The sequence below is a fragment of the Panthera leo genome, chromosome F2, assembly GCF_018350215.1.
Source record: "Panthera leo isolate Ple1 chromosome F2, P.leo_Ple1_pat1.1, whole genome shotgun sequence".
Lineage (NCBI taxonomy): Eukaryota > Metazoa > Chordata > Mammalia > Carnivora > Felidae > Panthera > Panthera leo.
Window position 1 is genome coordinate 13,050,908 of NC_056695.1, and position 17,413 is coordinate 13,068,320.

The following is a 17,413-nucleotide window of genomic DNA, read 5'->3' on the forward strand; positions in this document are numbered from 1 at the left end:
TAGCCAACCTGACTCAAGAAACAGAAACTAAAATGGTCATTCAAACATTTAAAAAGTGAAATCTACCCCATACCGTCTCTAATTGTGGGTAAATGACAAAAAAGTTCAAATGAGCTCTACTAATCCCCTAAGACTATTCCAAAGAATAGAAGAAATTCCAAAGAAATTCCAAAGAATATTCCAAAGAATAGAAGAAAAGGAAATACTCCTAAATTCATTTATGTGGTAGAATAACCCGGACAACATCACCAACAAGGAAATTACAGGTCAATTTTATTTATAGATAAACCTATATATAGATATAGATATAAATATAGATATAGATATAGATATAGATATATAGATATACAGATACAGATTTTTTTTTAAGTAGGCTTCAAGCCCAGCATGGAGGCCAATGTGGGGCTTGAACTCATGACCCTGAAATCAAGACCTGAGCTGAGATCAAGAGTCAGATGCTTAACCAACTGAGCCACCCAGGCACCCCTATTTATGGATATAGTAACAAAACTAATCCAATAATATGAAAAATATGTATTATTACAAGGCTGAATTTTTCACTGAAATGTAAGACTGGTTTTAAATTAGAATGTCTATTGCTATAATTTACCAGTTAAAATATGGAAGAACAATTATATAAATTTTATAAATTGAATATTAAACCACTGATGCAGAGAAAATTTAGTACTAATCATAATTCCTAGTAAGGGGAAGAGGGCAAGCCAGGGAAGGCAGGGAGAAAGGGGAAAGGAGGAGAAGGAGAGAAGAGAAGGCAGGAAGAAACTACAAACCCATATGCCTCATGAATGTGGAGGCTACTTTAAGGCAACAGGCTTGAACAATGGAATGTGGAAAGGATCCGCAGCGACCACTGAGCAGAATACCAGACAGGCCCATTAGGTGACCCACCTCAAAATATCCACAGGCCCTACTAACCAATGGACTACTTACAACCAGGCATGGTTACCAAAAAAGGGAAAATTCCATACATCCCTATAACTCCTCACCTCCCCCCTTTAAATACAGCTCCCACCCAGGGCGCCTGGGTGGCTCAGTCAGCTAAGCATCAGATTCTCGATCTCGGCTCAGGTCATGATCTCATGGTTTGTGGGTTCGAGCCCCAAGTCTGGCTCTGTGCAGATAGCACGGAGCCTGCTTGGAATTCTCTCTCCTTCTCTCTCTGCTCTTAACCCCCCCCCCCAAAAAAATAAATAAATAAACTTAAAAAATAAAATGAAATAAATACAGTCCCTACCCACTGCTATGTTGCAGAGTCTCTCCTTTGCTGGCCTGCTTCCTTGTTCTGCCTCGGGTGAATCATTTCACCACCCGTGCCATAAGCTTCCGGCCTGTAGGGTGACCCAATATTTGGGGAGTCCCATCCAATTGGGAGAGACACCACAATGAACACAGATACAAGACTGTTAACAGAAGATTAGCAAAGAAAGCACAATATACACAAGATATCACATCCAAGTGAGGCTTATTCCAGGAATGCAAGGGTGATTTCTCATTCAAAACATCAATAAAGGGGCGCCTGGGTGGCTCAGTTGGTTGAGCATCACACTCTTGATTTGATTTTGGCTCAAGTCACGATCCCAGGGTCATGAGATAAAGCCATGCATCAGGCTCTGCATTGAGCATGGAGATTCTCTCTCTCTCTCTCTCTCCCTCTGCCCCTGTCTCCTGCTTGCATTTGCTCTCACTAAATTAAATAAATAAATACACCAATAAATATAATTTACCACATTAACAATAAGGGAAAAAACCATAGGATCATTTCGATTAGAGAAAAAAATATTTGACAAAATTCTCAGCCTAGAAATACAAAGGAATACCCCAACCCAATACAAAGCACCTATAAAACACCTAGAAATAATATTATATACTTAATGGTGAAAAGCCAAACACTTTTGCCACTAAAATCATAATAAACAAAGGCAGAATGTCTACATCATTTCTATTCAACACTGTATTGTAGGTCCTAGATAGCATAGTCAGCCAGGAAAATAAATAAAAGATTCACAGATTAGAAAAGAATATATAAAACTCTTTATTCGTACATGACATGGTACTTACAGAGAAAAATCCTAAGGAATCACTTTTTTGATAAAACAAATGAATTTTTGCACATGGGTACATGGGTCACATGGGTACAAATATAAGTTCTATGTCTATATGCTAGGAAGAAATAACAGGAAAATAAAAAATTTAAATACAATATAAAAGCATCAAAAGCATAAAATATTTAGAAAAATATTTAACAAAAAATGTGTAAGATCTTAACACCAAAAGCTACAAAACAAAGCAGAAATAAATTACAGGCCTCAATAAATGAATCTATTCCACTGCCAGGGATTAGAAAACTCAATATCACTAAGATGTCATTTCAAATGAACTGGGTCTATACATTCAGTGAATTCTTTTTTTTTTTTAAGTTTTTTAAATTTATTTTTGAGAAACAGAGAGAGAAAGAGAGAGAGAGACAGAGCATGAGCAGGGAAGGGGCAGAGAGAGAGGGAGACACAGAATCCGAAGCAGGTTCCAGGCTCTGAGCTGTCAGCACAGACCCAACGCCAGGCTCGAACCCACAAGCCACGAGATCATGACCTGAGCTGAAGTTGGACACTTAACCGACTGAGCCACCCGGGTGCCCCCATGAATTCTAATTACAAACCTTAGCATGCTTTAGTCTGTAGAAATTGATCAGTTGATTCTAAAATATACATGGGTATACAAAGGACCTAGAATATCCAGAGCTAGCTCATAAAGAACAACAAAGTTGGAAGATCTACACTACCTGATTTTAAGACATACAATACAGCTAGACTAATCAAGAGTGTGTGATAAAGGCATTGTACAGACAGAAAACAAAGACAGAATAGAGTGCCCAGAGACAGATCTACAATTATATTGTCATTTGCTTTCTGACCAAGGCACCAAAAGCGATCTAATGATGAAAGCAAAGTCTTTTCAACAAATGATGCCAGAACAGCTGAATATCCAAATGGAAAAACATAACACTAATCCAAAATTTATCTGAAATGGATCACAAACCTGAACATTGAAACTAAAACTATAAAACTTCTAAAAGAAAATATAACAGGATAGCTTTGTAACTTGAAAATAGGGAGAAAAAGGCAAAAAGAGGAAAAAGAAAATAAGAAAAGTTTCTTAGGTAAGATACAGAAAGCAAAACCCATTAAAAACTAAACATCAATATAAAAATAGTTGCTTTTCAAAATATGCTGGTAAGGAAAAGGTAAGCTACAGCCTGGGAGAAATGATTTGCAATACATATAACTGAAAAGAACTTCTATCCAGAATATATAAAAATTACGACTCAATAACAAAATTTTTTTAAAAAAAGCAATAATAGGCAAAAGAAGTAAACAGAAACTTTGCAAAAGAAGATAGTGTAGATGACCAATGAGCACAAGGGAAAGTACATGATGTCACCAGTCCTCAGGGAAATCGGCAAAAAGCAATTTTAAACAACAACGAGAAGCCACTGACACCCACCAGAATGGCTAAAATTAAGAAGACTGACAACACCAAATGCTGGTGCCGATGCAGAACAAGCAGAAATCCCACACACTGTTGGTGGGAGTGTAAGATAGATTGTACAACCACTCTGGAAAATAATCTGGCAGTTTGTTTATAAAACTAAACAAACACCTACCTTATAATCCCAGTAATTCCTCTCCTAGGTATTTACTCTGAGAAATGAAGACATACTAAAAAACAAAACACAAAAAACAAAACCAAAAACCCTCCAATATTATAATATTCACAGAATGCTCTTCCTAATAGTCCAAACTAGGAATAACCCACGTGTCCACCAGTGAAAGAAAAGGTCAGCATGCTGTGCTATGGTCGCACAATGGACTAGTTGGCAATAAGCACAACGAGATACTCATACATGCAACATGGGTAAACCTGAAAACTGTGCAGACTCAAAGAACACTTAAAAAGTACTTACAAAATAAAGTTCTAGAACAGAAAACACCAGCCTCTGGTGAAAAAATACAGTGTGATGATTGCCTCTGAAGGCAGAGGTGGTGGCTAGCAAGGGACTTGAGAGAATCTTCTGGGGTGACAGACATATTCTGTCTTAACAGGTTGGGGCATGCAGATGTAAACATTTATAAAGACTATTTGAGGATACTACACTAAGATTTGTGCGATTCCCTATAGGCAAACATTCCCTCAGGGGGGGAAAAAAACCCATAAACAAATGTTGAGCCCCAGTTAATGTCAGACACGTGTAAATGTTTAGGATGAGGCGTACTGATGTCTACCACTTACACTGAAAAGCATAAAAAGACAGATAAATTGATCAGTACAATCTAAAGCAGATATTAAACGCTAAGCACTGTAAAATCTAGGTGGTAGAATCATTGTACAATTCTTGTATCTTGGGTGCACAGTCTAAAGGTTTGATGATAAAATATTGGTTTAAAAAATAAAAATATATGAAGCACCCAGGCTAAATGTAAAGATGTATATAAGTTTTGGATAAGATTATAAAAGTGAATTATAAGGCTTAAATAAATAGGAAATTATACCATGTTCATGCAGAGAAAGACCTGGTATTCTAAATGTATATTTGCCTCAAATTGGTTTTTTTTTTCAAATTTTTTTTAATGTTCATTTATTTTTGAGAGAAACAGAGAGAGAGAGAGAGAGAGAGACAGAGCATGAGCAGGGGAGGGGCAGAGAAAGAGGGAGACAGAATCTGAAGCAGGTTCCAGGCTCTGAGCTGTCAGCACAGAGCCCCACGCAGGGCTCGAACCCAGGAAACACGAGATCATTATCTGAGCCGCAGCCAGACGCTTAACTGACTGAGTTACCCAGGCGCCCTGCCTCAAATTGTGCTATAAATTCAATACAATTGCAGTCAAAATCCTGAAGCATTTCTCATGAAACTTACTTAATAAGCCGATGCTAAAAGGTATTGTCACGGTCACGGAAAGGTCCCAATAAAAAGCAAGGACAATGGTATAAAGATGAGGGAGAGCACTTGCCTGATCAGATACACTACAGAGTGACTCAGTGACGTACTGCTCCTACACACTGGGAATAAAACGGAGCCACACAGATTTATACACAAAACGGGATACTGCAGATTAGCATAGAAGACACTTCAACTGATGGTGTAGAAAATTTTCATCATCTGGTTTTTAAAAATATTGAATCAGATCTCTACCTCACAATATACACAATAAATCTACACTTGGTAGTTTAGAGATCTAAATGTGAAAAGACAAAACTTAAGATATTTTTAGAATAAGAGAATGTTTTATGATCCCTGTGTTAGAAAGGATGTCTCAAAGCACAAAGGTACAAACCATAAAGTAAAAATTATATTCTTAATACATTAAAATCTTAAAATTCTGTTTGACAAAATATACTATAGAAAATGACAAGACAAATAATCAGATTGGGAGAAGTAATCAAAAGGTTCGGGATACAGAACAGAAATTCTACAAATCGAAATAAAAAATACAGAACAAACAAAAACAACAGCAACAAAACACCAGAAAAATAGACAAACTATATGAACAGGAATTCACAGAAAAGGAAACACAAATCGCCGTTCTCTGGAGCAATCTCACTGCAGATCAAGTAAATGCACAAAATAACTGCACAAAGTAAACGCACAAAGTAAAACCACAAAATAACTACTTCATACGCACAAATATTAAACCTCACCAAGTGTTGGTAACGTGGTTGCAGCAAAAAGGAACTGTATCCTCGGCGAGTGGGAGTGTGAACAGATACTACCACTTAGATGGCAGGAGCTAGTTGAGTTTAATATACTCATTTTTATGACCAAAAATCCCAATCTAGAAAAACACTCAGACATATACACATATACACAAGGGGACGGGTAGCTACAAGAATGTTCAGAGCAGTAGTGTTTGAAAAAAGAAAACTACAGAAAAGAAGGAAAGTGGTCTTTGACAGCAGGATGGCTGAATAAAAACCGGCACATTCATACGGGGAGGAGCTATACACACGACACAAAGGGCCAGATTTGGTAGAATTCCAAACAAATGGTGTCAATCTAGTATGCCAAGTAGGAGCCTAGTCACAAAACTTTTCACATGTGCTAAACAAATTTACATTTGTACACGCTATATATGTGTGTGTATATATACACACACACACACATATATATATATATATATATATATATATATATATATATACCTCTTAAGCAGTTTTTATGTACAGCTTTTAACAATAGGTATATCTACACAAATGGATGCATAGTATATAATGTCCAACATGACCTTATACTACACATTTATCTGCATGCCTATATATTATACATTATAAAGAAATACAGGAAAATAATTATCACAAAATGTGTAAGAGTGGCTGGGAAGGGATAACACAGGAGAGGAGAAACCGAGAACTTGGTAACATTTTATTTCTTCACCTGGATAGTGGATATATCCCACTGCATTACTCTTTATACCTATTTATAGGTCTTAAAACATGCAATATTTCAGAGAGAGAGTTTTAAAGAACAGTACGTAGAAATATGTGAATTCTAGAAGTTAGCGAGATGGCTTACTGACAAAAAGGATGAATTAATTTATAAAACTCAGTAAGTGATGATCATTCGAAGCAACTTGATTCAAAGAATGGGAAAGTGAAGTTACATGCTAGATACACTTTCAACAAATATTTACAACACAGATTTTTATTAACTGCTCCTAGATAAAATTTACATGTGAACCTAAGGCCAAAGGGCTTTCCAGTTTAAGTTTTCAGGAAAACTGAAATATCAGACAGTGTGAAAAATGAGGAGGAGGAGGAGGAGGGGAGGGAATTATGTATATCAGTGACACGATAAACAAGAAACAGAAGTTAGGGGCACTTAGGTGGCTCAGTCAAGCGTCTGACTCTTGATCACAGCTCAGGTCATGATCTCATGGTTTGTGAGTTCGAGCCTTATGTTGGGCTCTGCACTGACAGTGTGGAACCTGCTTGGGATTCTCTCTCTCCCTTCTCCCTCTGCCCCTCCCTCACTCACACTCTCTCCTTCTCTCTCTCAAAATAAACAAATAAATTCATTTTTTTTTCCCCTTAAGAAACAAGTGAGAGAGTATAACATCAAAACAACACCGAGTTTACACCATACTGGTTATTTATCAAACAATATTCTCTCGCTTTAAAATGAAGGCTGGCTTCCGTACAGAATGAGTCACTGGGTTAAATGTGCAGGCACATTTGTGGGAGAGAAGTGCTGGCATTTCTCCAAGTACTGCAATAGTGCTTTCCACTCTGCTTTAACTGGACACCCCTCCTCCACCACCCTAGCCCCACTTGACTCACCACCCCTATCTGCTTTAGAGCACAGAGAGCATCTATGGCAGATGATGACAGTTCTATAACAGCCAGAATGACTAGGCAAAGCCACCAGGATCTCACAGGGAGCCAAAGACCAGCCCAACTCCTTCAAAAGTTCTGATACACTATTTTTTTTTTTTAAGATTTATTCACCAAGTAAATTCAAAACTTCCTGAGTCTAACAGCTTAAGTGTAGCAAATGTGTCCTCAAGTGTCATCAATCTGATGAGAACTAAACTGCATTCAGTGATTTCCCAGTAAAAGATAACATCAGCCAAAGGTAACTAAGACACATCCCTGAAAAACAAATACAAAATGCAGACCAAATGCCTGAAGCTCCCTCACTGCAGGAGAATCAAATTTAAGAAAAATAAATAAGTAATGAATGAATGACAAGAAAATACCATCTTGGCTCCCAGCACTACTAGAAGAACGAGAAAGGTTAAAGCACGGGACTCCAGAATATATGCCTACAGTTGACACACAGAGAACAAAGAAATGAACATCGAGTCTCGTAGCAGACATGGCCAGAACCGTAGGACCAGGGCCGAACCAGACATGAATCCACCCAGACAGACTCACACTCCTGCGGGAGAGCTGGACAGACACTGGGGCAGCAGATACTGAAACATGAGAGTGAACCCAAGCACCCCCATATCTCCCGACAGGTGACTGATGCTTTTTCCCCAGAGACTGGAGTAAATTGTAGAGGGGCTCTAAATACATTCCAGTTTTATTAAAGGGAAGTTAACTAAAAAATTTTTTTCTGTATCTTAGTACAAAAGATACTTAGTACAAGATACAAGATCTTAGTACTACGATACTTAGTACAAAATGAAATCAAACTACTTAGGAGATGCAGAAGTCTCTAAGACACAAAGTTGGATATTTTCATATTAAAAACAGTGTGCTGGATTAGTGTCAAAAGACTCAAATGTATCCGAGCTCTAGTATAATAAAAGAATGCAACACATCTCCAGGGATTGGAGAGTAAATCAGCAAGTTGAACGCTGTTGTGCAAAGAGCATACTTTCACCCTCAGAGATAGAAAACAATGTGTCAGGTGATACTCCAAGCCACAGCATAAACACTATTGCTAGCACAGCCATCCTACTTAAATGTGCTAACAGAACATATTAGAAAATGATTTCTTTTTCAATCATAAAAAAATGTCAAGCATGCAATGACCTGCTTAGCTCTGCAGCCTTATATTGACCACCCTTACCACTAGAGACACTTTAATGAATGTATCTGAGAAACACAAAGGCACAGAAGATAGGTTTGAGGGCTTTTACAGCTATGAAATGAAAGGAGAGAAGAATTCTTCCCATCTGGAGAGACCGAGATAAGAGATTCTGAGAGAACCTAGCTATACAGGTCTTAAATGGACATAAATCCAGGTTAATAGACTCCCAACGTACATTCCTTTCTAGAGAAAAAAAAAAAAAGTTAGTTATTCTACTGGGACCAGCGAGCTCATCAGGGGTTAAACTTCTGTACTAACTAAAAATAAGATAGACAAACCACTTGAGCCTTTTTCCAAGTTACTCTGTTGCTAATTAGCAGAAAATGAAAACTTCTCCTTTTCTAGTAATCTCTCTGCCACAAGGGATTTTAAAGAAGACTAAAATAGAGATCTCTCCTTTTACTTCCTACAGGTTAATATGTTTGTTCTTTTAAAAATGTGTTCAAGAGTTCCCTCAAAACATCTTTTAGTACTTGGTTTCATATGATCTGACCAGGCTGAACAGAATGCCGTGCAACTGAACACAAACTAGCACCCAGTTCTTGCAGTAGAAGAGTTAGGGCCTTGCTATCTTTTCATCCTAGAATGACTAAGGGAGGGTTAAGCAACTGGCCCTAACTGATAACATTTGGATAAAGAAAGGGAATTTCATGAAGGCCTCTGAATTCAAGGGAGCCAGAATGCAATCAGCAATGTGTCTATGTTAACTGAGTAGTCCAAGAGATACAGAAAGAAAGAAAGAACGAAAGAAAGAATGAAAGAAAGAACGAAAGAAAGAGCAAATTTCTAAATGATTAGTATCCATCAAATGAATCTGTGAATGCATACATTTTACAGATAATACATGAATGCACTTAATTCTAAGTAAGATAAGCTAAATAAATACTGCTACTAGAAGCCAACTCTAACTACTGAATTTCAAAATCTGTTAGAGACCTTGAGTTCAATGGCTACTAGTCTTTAAGTTGCTGTCCATCAATACTTCTGAATATGTACAGAACTGACTAAATGAAAAAACTAAGTGGTGTTATATAACCCGAAACTTCAAACTGAAAGAGCAAAACGTATTCTACAGTGACATCTACCGGTAAAGGGTAATGTACTAGCCTGACACGACTAGACAAATAGATGTTTACATCCCTCTAGCATGTTACAAGAAGCTACAGGGAAAGACTTAATGATCCTCAAAAAGGAAAAGCTAACCAAACAAAAACACTACACATACCAGTGTCTGTAAGCTACAAACTAAGCCCAAAAGGCCATCGTGATCCTTCCTAACCAAGAATGTTCCAATCAATAAATCTGAAATAGGTTTCCCCTGGCCCCAACTGGCAAGTTAAACTTTTATATGCTGGTTAAAGGCAGTATGTCCACTTTGCTCATGTTTATTTTCTATTTTACAGAGTAAAACTGAAAAGGTAAAATTGAGCTCTGTATGAAACTAGACATTTTATTAGTTTTCAATTTAAGTCGAAGATGTAAACGAAAAGCAGACAGTTGCTTTAAAAAATCTGCTCTATAAACCCCTACGTCCTAAACGTTGCTTGTCAATAAAATCTGCTCTATAAACCCCCTACGTCCTAAACGTCACTTGTCAATAAAAAATCTGCTCTGTAAACCCCTACGTCCTAAACATCACTTGTCAACAAAATGATCACAAAGAAAGAGAGAAGGCCAGAGAATCACTTTTTCCCTCAAGTGCATGTTTCAAAGTCCTCCCCCCCATACTTTTATACAAAAATTGAAGAAACAATGTTTCATGTGACCAATGTCATCAACTTGAGACTGTCAATGCAAAACATCTCAAAAAACTTACTATTTGAGCCCATGTACTCCTTCTCAAATTAAGATTTTAAATGAACTGTATTTCAAATACAATTTTAGTCAAATTCAATTGTTGGTGTGAAAAAAAAAAAAAACATTTATTAGATAAACTATTGTAGTATGCCACAGACACAGCCAGAAAGGAAGAGATGATCTGCAGAAGGAAATGGATGGTCTATTTCAACTCTAAAATTCCCATAAAATCTCCCAAATTAGAGGACCCATAATTCGAGTACCATGGTCTAGTGAACGAATGACAGAAAACTTGAGTTCTAGCCTTGGATCTTCCATTAACTAGCTGGGTTTCCAAGACCCACGCAACCTTTAATAAATTATACAACTTTTATGGAAATTAATTTCCTCATCTATAAAGTTAGAGAAGGGAACTGAATGGGCCTTACGGTAATGCCACTGCTAAAGTTTCTTCAGCTTCTATGATTTCCCCAGCAGATGAGAACAGTTTGAGAATCTATGTCTATACCTCAGTGACTCAATAAACACGGCAACAAAAAGGAAGTGGGCTTAATGTTTCACGTATAACCTTCTGTAAGCAAACAATATAAACAGGATCACACTTTCACACTGTAGTGTAACTGCTTAAGGCTGAAAGAATCCTTGTTTCCACTCCAGTGGTTCTACCTGGCCCACAGTCAGAAGTCAGTATTAACTACAAAATATGGTTACAGAAAAAGAATACTCCTCACATAACATGCAAGACCCCCCAATAGCAACTTTTTAAATGTTTTGTGTTTTGTTTCTGTAATATAGTTACTTTTCTCTTTTACATATTCTTTTTTACATACCAGGTCGTTCCATGACAATTATGAAATCAGTGTGAGCAATGCTTAAAAGGCTACATATCCTCAAATATGGACAGGGCTAGCTCTTAAATATTTGAATATGAAAGTCAGAATATATTAACTTAGGTCGTAACATTTCCTAAACTTATTATCTGCCTGTTAAAACTCACTCAGTGGGGTGCCTGGGTGGCTCAGTCGGTTAAGCGTCTTGGTTTCAGCTCAGGTCAGGATCTCGGGGTTCGTGAGTTCGAGCCCCACATCAGGCTCTGTGCTGACAGTGCAGAGCCTCCTTGGGATTCTCTCTCTCTCTCTCAAAATAAATAAATTTAAAAAAATAAAACTGGTTCAGTTATTGAACCAGTAGAGGCGGGAACACAATATACATTCCCCAGTACTAATTCTAACCCAGTGATAGTCTATCTACAGTCACTTCCTCAGATGCAGTCAGCCCTCTCTACTCATGAGTCTGAATCGTAAAATGGAACAAAGATGTGCTTCACTTGTAAACAGCTACAGAAAACTTCTGACAACACTTAACATTAACAATTAACAACTAACAGTCTTGTTCATCAGTGCTACTGCTTGGTGTTTAGGCTCTTCTCATTTGGAAATTTTTTAATGGGTAGCCAAAGCCACCCGGGACCGTTCATCTACTCTTCTGCCCATCTAAGCACTGGACGCCATTTAAGGACAAGTGACAATGGAACACAAACTTATGTCAAAAGTGAATTAATATGTTTTCTTTTTAGTTTTTTTTTATTTTAGAGAGAGAGAAAGCACACACAGGAGCAGGGGACAGGCAGAGAGAGAGAGAGAGAGAGAGAGGCGAGAGGTTGAGAGAGGGAGAGGGAGACAATCTTTTTTTTTTTTTTTTTTCCTTTTTTTTTTTTTTATTTCTTTTTATTTTTTTATTTTTTAATATATGAAATTTACTGTCAAATTGGTTTCCATACAACACCCAGTGCTCATCCCAAAAGGTGCCCTCCTCAATACCCATCACCCACCCTGCCCTCCCTCCCACCCCCCATCAACCCTCAGTTTGTTCTCAGTTTTTAACAGTCTCTAATGCTTTGGCTCTCTCCCACTCTAACCTCTTTTTTTTTTTTTTTTTTCCTTCCCCTCCCCCATGGGTTTCTGTTATGTTTCTCAGGATCCACATAAGAGTGAAGCCATATGGTATCTGTCTTTCTCTGTATGGCTTATTTCACTTAGCATCACACTCTCCAGTTCCATCCATGTTGCTACAAAAGGCCATATTTCATTTTTTCTCATTGCCACGTAGTATTCCATTGTGTATATAAACCACAATTTCTTTATCCATTCATCAGTTGATGGACATTTAGGCTCTTTCCATAATTTGGCTATTGTTGAGAGTGTCGCTATAAACATTGGGGTACAGGTGCCCCTATGCATCAGTACTCCTGTATCCCTTGGATAAATTCCTAGCAGTGCTATTGCTGGGTCATAGGGTAGGTCTATTTTTAATTTTCTGAGGAACCTCCACACTGCTTTCCAGAGCGGCTGCACCAATTTGCATTCCCACCAACAGTGCAAGAGGGTTCCTGTTTCTCCACATCCTCTCCAGCATCTATAGTCTCCTGATTTCTTCATTTTGGCCACTCTGACTGGCGTGAGGTGGTATCTGAGTGTGGTTTTGATTTGTATTTCCCTGATAAGGAGCGACGTTGAACATCTTTTCATGTGCCTGTTGGCCATCCGGATGTCTTCTTTAGAGAAGTGTCTATTCATGTTTTCTGCCCATTTCTTCACTGGGTTATTTGTTTTTCGGGTGTGGAGTTTGATGAGCTCTTTATAGATTTTGGATACTAGCCCTTTGTCCGATGTGTCATTTGCAAATATCTTTTCCCATTCCGTTGGTTGCCTTTTAGTTTTGTTGGTTGTTTCCTTTGCTGTGCAGAAGCTTTTTATCTTCATAAGGTCCCAGTAATTCACTTTTGCTTTTAATTCCCTTGCCTTTGGGGATGTGCCGAGTAAGAGATTGCTACGGCTGAGGTCAGAGAGGTCTTTTCCTGCTTTCTCCTCTAAGGTTTTGATGGTTTCCTGTCTCACATTCAGGTCCTTTATCCATTTTGAGTTTATTTTTGTGAATGGTGTGAGAAAGTGGTCTAGTTTCAAAGGAGAGGGAGACAATCTTAAGCAGGTTCTACAACCCTGGGATCATGACCTGAGCTAAAATCAAGAGTCTGACTCAACCAACAGAGCCACCCAGGTCCCCCTAATATGCTTTCTTTGAACTTCAAATTGTGTGTATCTTTTTCGATTTACAATACAAGCATTAGCTTTTAGAGTCTAAATTTGTGCAATGACTTTTTTTTTTTCAACGTTTTTTTTTTTTTTTTTTTTTTTTTTTTTAATTTATTTTTGGGACAGAGAGAGACAGAGCATGAACGGGGGAGGGGCAGAGAGAGAGGGAGACACAGAATCGGAAACAGGCTCCAGGCTCCGAGCCATCAGCCCAGAGCCCGACGCGGGGCTCGAACTCACGGACCGCGAGATCGTGACCTGGCTGAAGTCGGACGCTTAACCGACTGCGCCACCCAGGCGCCCCATGTGCAATGACTTTAACTGCATTATGTTCACCATTTAAATTTACTCATTCACTCATTAATTAAATATTTACTGAGCATCTATTACAGTCCGGGACTATTCTAGGGTTGGGAATAGGAATGAACAAGAGGAGGCGGTAAGACAGGAAGACAATACACAGGAAAATAACATACTTTCACAAAGTGGTAAGTGCTATTTAAAAAATAATTCTTTGAAGCATGACTATAGTCATCTGATTTATTTTCTTTACGTATGAAACGATTATGTGTAGACCTCAGAAACAAAAAGTCTAAATCATTTCAAAACGGTTATCTGCTCCCAGTCGTACACATATGTATTGCAGTTTCAATATCCTAAGTGAGTCAAGGAAGTATAAAAGAAACTGAGAACCACTGAAATACGAGATGAAACAGATTTAAAACATCTGCACTGTTCTCTTTGCTGGGTAAGCACATGGAGGAAAAAAGGTGAATACCCAACATATTTTTTTTAAAAAAAGAGAAGACAAAGTGAAAAAATAGCAAAGTTCACCCGGTATTTAACAATACGTTAAAGGTAACTACAACGCATGTTAAGAAAGCTACATAAAGGCAAAAATATTGAAAATAATTTGCAAGTACATTCAAATCACTCCCTCTCCCCCCCCCCCGCCTACACACACACACACACACACACACACACACACACACACACGAGTATTATTCTTTGAGCTGCTCTTAAAAGCTGCTGGTTTGGCAGGAACTTATTTTCTCCGACTTTGGCTCGTGTCCAAACTCTCCAAAATGTGCAAGGCAAAAAGGTAAACTGGCTCCCTCACTCCCATCTTTCATTCCACGCAAAGCCAAGCAAGAGCAGATCAGTCACCTCCCTCCCGGCGGCGCCCTGCAGGTGAGGGGTCAGCCGGGAAGGGGCTCCCCGGCGCGACCAACCCAAGGCCGCGGACCCAGCTCCGCCCGGCCCCTCGGGTCCGCCCGCCTGCCCACGGAGCGCGGCCTCCGCCCCGCGCCAAAAGGAGGAGCGACGCGGAGGATGGAGGAGATGCACGGCGGGATCCGGGGAACTGGAACCGCAGCTCCCGCCGCCCGGGCCCCTCCTCCCAGGGGGCCCCAGTCGCCCTCCCCGGCACGCCTCCTCTGACCTCTCCGGGCCCCCGGGCTGCTACTGCTGCCGCCGCTGGTGCCTGCGCCCGGGCTGCCGCTGCCGGAGCCACTGCTGCTGCTGCTGCTGCTGCCGCTGCTGCTGTTGCCGCCGCCGCCCTTGGCATTCTTGCGCGGGGCCATTGCGCGCACTGCTGAAACGGGTGAGGGGTGGGGGGCTCCCTCAGTGGGCCGGGACACCAGAGGCGCGGGGGCCGCTGACGGCGGCCGGCGCTGCAGCGGGTGCGGGCCGCCGCTCCTGCAGCTGCGCCTGGGTCTCGGCACCGCCCGCCGCGCCTCCGAGGACTTTCGCCCGCGTGCCGGCTGCGCGCGCCCAGCACTCGCGTGCGCCGAACCTGTGACTCCTTCCCCAGGCGAGAGCGCGCGGCTCACAGGCCCACCTCGGTCACGCCCCTTCCCGCCCGAGCCCCGCCTCCTCCCCGCCTCGGGGAGGCTGAGTGACGGGGGTGACAGCCAATCACAACGGCTCCTGCGAAAGGGTGGAGCCCTGCCGTGCTTCCCCGCCCCCTGCAGACTTGGGGCTGTTCTGGAGCGTCGCAGCCGCCTGTGAGCGCGAGCCGCCTTCGACTTTCCAGGCTGTCTGGGTCCTTTGGAACGTGGCAAACGTGGAAGCCAAGAGGGCTCTCGCGAGCGTTGGCGGACCCTGTAAGATCGGGATGGATGGGGCGGGGCGAGGAGGCGGGGACGGCGGACACGTGTGCTGCGTTCACACCCAGCGCGCGGCCTCTAGGCCCTTCTCTGCGAATTTCGTTCACGTCCCACTCGACTGTACGCACGGACACCCAGGAATGCAGTCCCGCTTCTTGCGAAAGAGTTGTTTCCTGTCAGTGGTAATATTAAGCCATTTTTGAAACGGTGATGTTAGGAGTAGTTCGATGCCTACGTCACAGGTGACTGATCGGTTGGGTTTTAAAGCAGGACTTCAATTTGTGCCATCAGTATTTTCAGAGACTCTTAGTTAAAGGCGCAAGTGTAGATGTAAAACAAAAAGTTCATTTTCTTGCCCTTGGAGAGCGCCCTCTCTCTGAATTCTCCGTCTGCTGGGCTCACGCCTACAGTCATCTTTCCTTGGTGTCCCCAACCGTGGGTCCCCTCGTGTACAGTCGCAGAGTGCCTGGGCCTGAGCTGCCTCTGAGCTCTTAAAAATCTGGGTCCATGGATGATCTTAAAAATCTGGGTCCATGGATGATCCAGGCAGGAACTTGTGGAACTTGACGTCACCATCATCTTTGTGTCGCCAAATCCGGCACAATGCCTGGTGCGTAACAGATGTGCGAGAAACGTTTCGTGATTTGATACATTTCTGACAACTTCTTAAAATCTTCCCCCCCGATTCTTGGCCACGTTGCGGAGACCCTGACCCTGGATGTGTCTCAGGAGGGCTCTGAACCAGAGAGCTTTGCAGTGCGGCATCTGGTTTCCTCCCCCTTCTCCATCCAACATCACTCTCCTCCATTGGCAGGTTCCCCCGGGGCCCACGTGACTCTTACGTGAATGGCTGGATACTGTTTGGGCACTGCCCACATAGTGGAAAGAAGTCCTTTCTCTCCTTTTTGTGAAATAATGTTAGATAGTCATCAAGAGGTAACAGGTGCAGGGGAGCTCACAGCTTTTACTGAAACGGGTCTTTGTCTTTCTTATCCCATCTCGTTCTGCCTCTACACATCCTTTCTGCCATCCAGGTCCCCTTACGTTATTCCAATGGGGAGGTGAGGAGCTGGACTAAGACACAAATCCAAGTGAGAGTACTTCATATAGAATAATAATGAGAGCTGAAGTGAGAAAAACAATACTGTAGATATTTGAACTCTTAAATTCTCACCAAGTCCTGCTACCGTGTCCATATTTTTAGGGATGAGGTCACCAAGGCCCAGAGAGGTTAAGCAAAGTAACTGAGGTCACAGACCTAGTGATAGAACAGGGATATGAACTCAGTCCATCTGGCTCCAGAGTCTCTGGTCCAAATTTTCTTTTCAAGACAAGGCTTGGTTTGGAGCAGAGATTGTCTCAACCTGGCTCCCTCTTCTCTTAGCAGATGTGTCCCTGAAACCTCCTTGGTCCTATCTGCAAAGCTAAGTCTGAAGGCTGACGGTGAATGCTTATCAATATGCACCTCTTTGAGGGAATCAAATCTTTGATAACTGACTCCAGAATGTCATGAACTGATGCTTTGCTCCTGCATTTCCGAAACCAAATCTGGTACTATTGACAAGGTCCGTTGCCATGTACTAAGGCAACACCAGGACAAAATAGAGGCTTAGGGTGCCTTGGTGGCTCAGTCGGTTAAGCATCCGACTTCGACTCAGGTCATGATCTCGCAGTTTGTGAGTTCGAGCCCCGAGTCGGGCTCTGTGTTGACAGCTCATGACCTGGAGCCTTCTTCAGATTCTGTGTCTCCCTCTGTCTCTGCCCCTCCCCTGTTCACGCTCTGTTTCTCTCTCTCTCAAAAAAAA

The 17,413-nt window shown here is 41.2% G+C and overlaps 1 protein-coding gene across 2 annotated transcripts in view; it reads right to left on the minus strand.

Moving 5' to 3' along the window:
* The window catches only part of ASPH (aspartate beta-hydroxylase), a 225,241-nt gene extending 209,122 nt beyond the window's left edge, over nt 1-16,119 (minus strand). For both annotated transcript variants that reach the window (XM_042924215.1, XM_042924214.1), the window contains exon 1: nt 14,942-16,119. In XM_042924215.1, the coding sequence (XP_042780149.1) occupies nt 14,942-15,083 (142 nt within the window). In that variant the 5' untranslated portion in view covers nt 15,084-16,119. The remainder of the gene's footprint in view (nt 1-14,941) is intronic.
* Between the last annotated feature and the right edge of the window lie 1,294 nt (nt 16,120-17,413).